This window comes from Rhinolophus sinicus, linkage group LG02 (genome assembly GCF_036562045.2).
Source record: "Rhinolophus sinicus isolate RSC01 linkage group LG02, ASM3656204v1, whole genome shotgun sequence".
NCBI lineage: Eukaryota > Metazoa > Chordata > Mammalia > Chiroptera > Rhinolophidae > Rhinolophus > Rhinolophus sinicus.
In genome coordinates, this window is record NC_133752.1 from 165647570 (window position 1) to 165656543 (window position 8974).

Genomic DNA, 8974 nt, shown 5'->3' on the forward strand with positions numbered 1-8974 from the left:
GCAGAGCTTGCTTATTAAGATGTGATGTTGCTGATACCCAAAATCATTATTTTCCATATGGGTTATTTTCTATACTTTCAAATATGTCCTCTTCCCCTTAATCCCTGTGGCTTTTTGCCATTCAGAATGTTGTTGGCTTATAAAGTACAGCTCTTTACTGACCACTTCTAATCAACTCCTTGGCCACATCTCTTTAGATATTTCTTGGCTCTCCTTGTTGATTCCCACCATAGCCTGGTGTCATTTGCAAACAATGCATGTACTGTTTTCCATTATGCAAGTTGCTGGGTAAGTCACAGAACGCAAGATCAGCTGCCAAATTCCCTAAGTGGATATTAACACATCAATAATAATTCTTTGAATGTTGACTTTTAGACTTACTCATTTAACCCCAAGAAACTATATAGTCTAAAACTTTATTTTCTTCTGTAGATAAGATGCAATTCACTTGGATTTTTGTACAATATAGGATCAGAAGATTTTTCAAGTAAAAACAGACTTTACCTTATGTTTCCCCTTGATCTTAGTAAACCTACATAGTTGTGTAAGATTCGATTAACCAGATAAGAATCATCTTTCCAAAGGAAGCCTAGTTGTTATCCAATTGCTAGTGTTTATCCAAGAGAGAAAATATACGGGTCATCTTGTCTGGTCCTTATTTATAAATCCTCAAGACTGTTTCATTTTGACTACTTTGTAGTAATTAATCTGTTTGAGCCCTCTATTCTGAGATTACTCAGAGCAGTTCAGAATTTTGGCAAGTATTTAAATGTTTTTATTTTTCTTTGATTTTTGTTTTATATCTAATAGAAAAAAAGAGGAGAGAAGACCAGTGAATCTTGTCAGTTTCAGATTAGCATTTGGGTGGTAGTGAGAGGACAGTATAGTGTAAGTGCTGTACTAGATTTGTGGTCCAAAACACTGATCTTAAAATGGGGGCGTGGGGCTTTCCTTTTCTATACAAATTATGACTAATGTGGTTTTTATTGGAGCCAGTTAGAACTAAGACTGTACGTTTGGTAAAAATCGTTACCTGTGCCCATCAACATTTTTTTCTGTTTCCCCAAACTCAATTTCTTTGGTGTTTACCATTGTCAATATTCTTCTATATACCCACTTCCTACCTAATATATACTGCCCTCATTTTGTTTCAGCTGCCTCTATTTAGAGAGGATCAATTTGATCATAAGAACATTGAGAATCAAAATATTACCTTTTCCAGTAATATTTCCAGTAACGTTTGAAAAGAGGCTTTTGGAAAGGGAAATATTTAACCCATGGAACAGAATCTCAAATGGTTGGGTTCTAGATATGATAGTGCATAGGTGGACTCCAGAAGGGGATAGCCCAGCATGTGTGGGATGGGAAGGAGTTAAGATGAGAGGAATCTTCCCAATGTACCAGCATTTGTGCTTTATAACACTTGGGTGATTCTTTCTCCTCCTTCGGGTCTAAATAAATTCAATTTAAACTTTGATAACTATTCTTAAATCAAACTTAGTTCTTTTGGTGTTTCAGTATATTATCTAGACTCCTATCCACATGTAGATTTATATTTACCTCTATACATAAGAAATAAATATAAACACTACAGGATCAATTTTTATATGGAATTATAATTATTTACCATATAACCATTATATTTACATATGCCATATATTTAGCGTATAACCATTTGGGTTTTATTATATCCCACTTACCTCAGTTCCTTTATGATCTTCTAAATTTATAGTCAGTGAGGGTTTCTAAAATGTGGCAATGTTACCATTTTGATTTACATGTTATTGTAAAGTGTTGTAAATAAAAACACCCTATGCGTGCTCTGATTCCTCTAATCACCTCTCATTTTCCCTGTTCACATGTCTGAGAATTAGCGTAAGTGGCTATACAACAGGTCACCAAAAAAAAAAAAAAAAAAATGCATCCTATCTTGTTACTTCCACTATTTCCCACTGACATCCTCTTGAGAAGTATTGTAAATTCTACTTTTGGGTAACTAATGGAATAATTTTATTATATGATGGTTTATAGATAGATAGTTATTGTAAAAACTTGTTGAGACTTTCCTACTCATCATTTGCTAACTTTAGCCTCTTCGTAAGATGGTACAAGATCCATACAAGTCACTTAACATTTCATTCTTTTCTTACTCTGATTGCATTCATTTTGCTTTCTCTTCTTGAAAGACTTCACCTCAAAAAAAAAAAAAAAAAAAAAAGGTCACTAGAAAATATGTAGTATTACTGTCCTAATCACAGTTTAATCAAAATCTGAGAGGCAATCCATGCCAAGTATATTCCCCAAAGAGAGTATAGTAAAGTCTTCATTGGCCCGGGGACCATCATATCCTGTTGATGGAGTGTGGTTTTTCAGATGTATCTGTCTTCTACTTTAACAGCTACATTTACTATAAAGAGAATCTGTCAAGCTAGTGTCCGTGGTGCTTCTGAGCTCTGCTGAATGCACGCAAGAGATTCTCAGCAAAAGAAATCCAGAACATATAAAGCACCTGAAACTACCAATTTCACACACAAAACAAATTAGATTAGCTTCTACATTTTTAAATATATAACTTATTTCAACATTATACTAAATAATCCTTTAGAATTAAAATTGATAGAATGATTTTATTTCCAGTTTCCCTACTGTGTTTTATAGTGAATAACAATTAAATTATTTTTTCTGTTAAATCATGGACAGAATTTGATGAATAGAGAACGGGAGTTCCAAGGCCATTCAGAAATTTTTTTCTCTAGTATGTACAACTGTAATACTGTCAGATTTTGTTGAGATAAAACAGGTACTGTGCTACAAATTTCAATACCCTATTGGCTGTTGGTGGGAGCATTAGTTGGGCCTTTTACCTGTAATACAATTATCTTAAATCATTGTTTATTTATTGTGAATATTTTATTATGCCAGTAACTGCTCCACAGTGTATGTGGTTCACTTCTTCAATTCATGGCTGTGTTCCTCAGTCAATGAGATGAATAATTATAAAGCAATATGAGCAAATTTTATAAAATCCAAAAGATGCTTTTCTTAAAACTATTTTGGAACTACATCATTCTCAAAGCAATGATGGAGAGTGCTAGAAAAAGTTTGTAAACCTTTCATTGTATCCTCTTTCTGTTCTTAAAATCACCCAATTACTTGATTTAAACATAGTTTAATATGTCTTGTGGTTGAAATGAAGCATTATGTTTTCCTCAAAAATAATTTAGTTTGTAATGCCATGTTCTCCACGAATTCACATCATGCAGTACATGCTTTTAAATGACTTGATGTCTGCAGATCTAATTTTGGTATATTTGTATCTCAAATAATTCGCCAACTCAATATTTTGGCTTAGCAATCCAAATCAAATTGTGGTCCAAGTAGCAGGCACTCACATTGAATGTACAGAGACTTGACAAGCAATTAGCAATGAATATTTAAATGTCTTCATTACCCTTGCATGAGGAATGCAGATGGCATTTAAGGAGATGGCAACCAGAGGGCACTACTGTGAATTCTGTTTCTATCAGTTGGTCACCTGACTCTTGGAAGACTTTCTCTTGGCCCCATGCCACCTCTGTACTGTCTGTCTAAAAATAAAGCAGGCATTCCAAATGTTGTAAAACAGGTTGCTTCCATGAAATTTCTATGTACAGTTTGTGATTTGGGAAGGTGCTCACCAGGATCCCAGCATATATCCTTTGGGTACACCAAACCCAAATGCCAAGACTGTAAAGGATATTATAAGAATCAGAGTTCCTTCAAAACTCCTGCTGATCATTTGCTTCAATTACATAATGTGCTGAATATGCAAAGGTGAATAAATCAACATCCCATTCCTTCTAGAAGCTGATGTATTATCTATGACCCAAGGAAGAAAAAAACAATGTCTTTGAATAATTATAATTTCTAGATTCAGCTCTTAATTTTTTATTTATTTATTTTTTTTTTAGGAAAAAACAACACTGGAGAGTCTGACTCAGCAACTAGCAGTTAAACAGAATGAAGAAGGAAAATTTAGCCATGCCATGATGGATTTCAATATGAGTGGAGACTCTGATGGTTTGTGAAAATTGTTTATATATATATTCCAGTAGTGTACAGTAGTATCTATTTAGTGCCCATTAAAACTACTGAAAATTATACAGGACAACCACCTCATACCTGATCATTACCATAAGAGCTCATGTGTACGGAGCAATTCCCATACGCCAAGCAGTCTGCTGAGTGCTTTGCATCAATCATCTCATTAATCCCTAGCATTACCTGTGAGATAAGTTATAGTGCAGATAGAGAGATCGGCCCTTTGGAATTTTGAATCATGTTTTCCAAGGATACAGAGCTATAAGTGCTGGAGGCAGGTCTTGGATTCAAGATGGCATGACTCTAAAGCAAATACCCTCCATCACCATCTGCCCTGTCTTTCTCTCCCCGAAACAAATTTTTCATAAATTTGTTTATATAAGCTCATTTTCCAGTTTTCTTTTGTCAAACCCTGACTGGAATACATGGCTCAGAGGACATTTTTAGGATAGTTTCTTGCATTTTGTAACCCTTCCCTCTTATACTGTCTACCATACAATTAGGTGTCCTGCCCGCCCTCTGTAATCCAACTACTGTGTTTCCCCCAAAATAATCAACTCTAATGTGTCTTTTGGAGCAAAAATTAATATAAGACCGGTATAATATAATATAATTTAATATAATACCAGGTATAATATAATATAATACCGGTATAATATAATATAATATAATATAATATAATATAATATAATATAACGTAACATAATACCAGGTCTTATATTAATTTTTGCTCCAAAATACGCATTAGAGCTGATTATCCGGCTAAGTCTTATTTTCAGGGAAACAGTGTATAACTCCAGCTGTGCAGCCTCTTGCTTTCCTCCTTTGCCTCGAGACTTCCGTTGTCTGCATCATCTCTGAACATTCTAAACATCCACAGTGACAACTAATTAAATCAATACTATAATTTTAATAGCACAGCAAAGAGGGAAAAAGAAAAAAGTGCTATTCCTCTTAGACCGAGCCCCAACTGGAAACCTCTCTCCAGGTGACATATGTGATTTAAAGAGCTGTGTTCTCAAATTTGTTACTATTGCAGAGGAAATTGCCTGCATGTAAAAAAGATGGCACCAGGGAAAACCAGTGAGAAGTGTACGTCAGGACAGAGGTGTGCCCTTGAATCTCCAACAAGTTCTATCTTATGCCTTGGGCCAATTCTACTTTTAAGTCCAGATCTGCACTAGCCAATGAGCTAGTTGAACTTGAGCATTTAACCAGATAATGCTGTCAAAACTGAATTTTATTCAGTGGATAGCCAAGAAAAGTCCATTTTTCTGGTCTATTGTATCCAAACATTTCTTTCTATTTTCTCCTTCACTTGGATAAGATAAACCTGGCCTAACTACATACAAAGAGCTTGTTTAGCTTTGATGAAGTCACATAATGTTCATTTTATTGCTTATGCTGCTGTAAGGTGTAAGAGCAAGAAAAGGCAGATGTGCAAATGATCATTTGCTAGTTACAAACCCATTTTAGAAAGCTGTTGCCATGTATTAGCATTCATTTTTGTCAATAAAAAGACATTTACTGGTAATAACACATTTCATAAATTTTAAGTTGTATTAGCATGATAAAATGTACCCATAGTAATCACCATTAAAACATCAAAATTTTGTTGCTGTTATTTGTTAAATTCAGTCATACTTGTGTGCAAAATATTTTCCTATCTTCATCAGACCAAAGAGCATATAATGAGTGAGAAATAATTAGAAACTCCACCAACACATAGGCTATGTTTTTTTTTTTTGCTGTTTTAGAGGTCTTCAACTCTAGGTAATTTTGGTTGATTCTTATTCCTTTAAATTAAGAAGAGAAAGGAAAAAAATATGAAGGAAGAGAAAACAAAACAAAAAACAATGCTTTTATTGATAATATACGCTCTAAAAATCCCAAATTATTTTAAAACTTTATATGGTACCAAAACCTCTCTTCCATCTTTTGTAATGATAATCCTAGAAAACTTACTGTCAACATTTTATGTTTTCTTCTGCTTCTCTCTCTCTTCTCACCACCCACCCCCTCCTCCCTGTCCCCCAAACTCAAGTACCTCTGGAAGCTGTTTCATCTGCTGAAGCTATTCTACAGAGTCACTTAAAGCCTAGAGGAGTGACTGCAGCCCCCTAAGTTTCCACTATGACTCTTGGTTGTGTTTTATCATCATGAGTCTTGCTGATTGGAATGTAACTTTCAGTAGGTCTCTGGAGAACTTAGACATTAGGGCAAAATTCAGGGGAATGAATATATATATATATATTTTTTTTTTTCATATTAAACATGTGGTTGATGACTTTTTAAGAAATAGTAATAATGTAATTATTCATTTGTTCTTTTCCCTACCATTTTCAAATATCTTTTGGGGAGCAGATTATCATTTCTATATCAGTATATTTCATACATTTATTCACACATAATTTCAAGTACATTACAAGAGAATGTCTATATTATATTTTAACCTAAAATTTGAGTTAGCAGCATTTTTATCTATATGACTTCAGAGAGAGGAAACAGGCATGAGTATTCTACGTTTTGATACTCGCTAGATAGCAGAGACACACACTTACCTGCACTCATCCATTCTGTTGAACATATTAGTGTTTCACAGTTTTGTGAGCTTCTTTACCTATTTAATATTTCTACAGTGCCTGCATGTCTGTTGATATAATCCAATGGTTTTCTTTTCAGTTTACATAAAAGATCATATAGTCTTGTGTAAAAAAGGGAAATATATTAGACACAGATTAAAAATATAAATATACAACATTTGCCACCACAAGACTTATCACAAAATCTTCATAAACAAGCATCTGTCTCAAGAACTGGAAGTACCATTATCAGATGTACTTTTATTTTCAGATATTTTAATAGACTAAAACACAGCAATGCAAGGAATAAGATTGCCAAAAGTTTTCATACTAATGTGAAGCAATGTTCCCTATTTTTAGGAAGTGCTGGAGTCTCAGAATCAAGAATTTATAGAGAATCCAGGGGGCGTGGTAGCAACGAACCCCACATAAAGCGCCCAATGAATGCCTTCATGGTGTGGGCTAAGGATGAACGAAGGAAAATCCTTCAAGCCTTTCCTGACATGCACAACTCCAACATCAGCAAGATATTGGGTAAGAAAAGTATTAAAGCTTAAGTGATATTTAGAATAAATGTACAGTTCTGTTTTCTGCGCTTATTGAAAGATAATGGGTTTCTAGTCCAGGCAGCTCATGTTATCTGCTTAACTAAAAAAAAGCACCATCACTGAGCCTTTTCTTCTGACGATGAAGCATTCCATGTCTGTTGAGAAATGTGCCCAATTACTATAGCTAAGTTAGTTGTGTGCCTCTATACTACTAATTGTTGTAGTATGTTCTCTTCTTTAAAAATTTAGATATATTTGTACTAAGACTAGGAACAAAAGTTTCTTTCAAATGACTCACTCGATATTGGTTTAACCATATTTATTCTTTTCATTTTTCAACTATAGAATTCATCATGTGGTGTGGGTGAGGGTGGATGTGGAGATGATGTTTGTTCTAGAACTATAACTAAAAATCAGTTTAGATTGTCAGGACACAAGAAGCTACAGTGTGCACTTCTACGTACACTGCCATTGCGGCTTTCAGCTTATCAGATAACGAAGTACTTATTTACCATACATACATATAAACAGTGAGGCACACAGAAAAGAGAGGAAAATGTTGCTCACTATAAAGAGACCTATTAGAGAACGATCTGAGTCCCAGAAGAAAGGAAGGGAAGATTCCATTTCTTTTGTGCCGTTCTTTTGAAATCATCCTCACCATCATTGATGTTATCATCTTCTTCATCTTCATCTTCATCTTCATCTTCAAGTACTGTGGTGGCCAGGTTCTAGACAACCTAAGCAAATTTCAGTTATCCCCTGCCTTCTAAATACCAAATAATAAAAGTAGAATAGGAACACCTAACCTCTATCAACAAATTTCAGCTTTCACAAATAAGTAACAAAATCTGTCTAAGGTATTAAAACCCATAATGCACCTGGAATTACATGTAGTTAATGTAATGTCCCTTTTGATTCTTTATATGAAGGAATTATCTAACAGTAGTTATGAAACATACACACTTGTTTTTCTGATCCCATATTCTCAACAATGGTAATAGATGCCAACCGGTCCACAACATGAATTTGTACAGAGAACAAAGCAAACAAAAAATGTAACCACTTAAACTTGTGTTTCAGTTTTCATCTAAAATGATTATGAAATTTTTAGATGAATGTTATTTCAAAAATATGAGGATATAAGCTTTAGATGTACATAGAAAATGTGAATATCTATGTATAATATATATATATATATATATATATATATATATATATCCATGCATAATAAAAAAACAGAACTGATCAAAAGGAAATGCATATTTTTTTGCAGCTCTTACCATCTATGATCCATTTGTCCTCTATACTGCCTTCCATATGGAATGTTTCATTATTTCAAAAACTCCATACCTGTGTTATTTGGAAAAACTCTAGAAAAGAATAAAATGCTTTATGTAATCACATTTAATATTTCAATATATCAATCATTTTCAAATTAGAAATCCCAAAATGTGAAAATAAAACCAATTAAATACTAAGATTGTTTAAATTGTCTTTCTATCACTCAACTCACGTGTCTGAATACTAAAATGGTGATAATCACAGATTAAAACTTTATCCTAAATATAAGGGAAATACCAGTTCTGACGTGAAATATTTTAGGAAAATTTAGCAAAAAACTTTATGGGAAAGAGATGACTAGCTAAAAGAATTCCTTTCAGGTTTGAAGGAGAGAATATTACAATAACCACATGATTATATTATAATAGGCTGCATGAAAGAGAGTGCTGCCTAATTTCAGACTTTTCAATGAAATTGTAT

At 33.7% G+C, this 8974-nt stretch overlaps 1 protein-coding gene across 16 annotated transcripts in view; it reads left to right on the top strand.

The window, feature by feature from the left end:
• The window catches only part of SOX5 (SRY-box transcription factor 5), a 920340-nt gene extending 913106 nt beyond the window's left edge, over positions 1-7234 (top strand). For all 16 annotated transcript variants that reach the window (XM_074325920.1, XM_074325926.1, XM_074325925.1 and 13 more), the window contains 2 exons: positions 3951-4059; positions 7023-7234. In XM_074325920.1, the coding sequence (XP_074182021.1) occupies positions 3951-4059; positions 7023-7219 (306 nt within the window). In that variant the 3' untranslated portion in view covers positions 7220-7234. The remainder of the gene's footprint in view (positions 1-3950; positions 4060-7022) is intronic.
• Positions 7235-8974: the final 1740 nt, after the last annotated feature.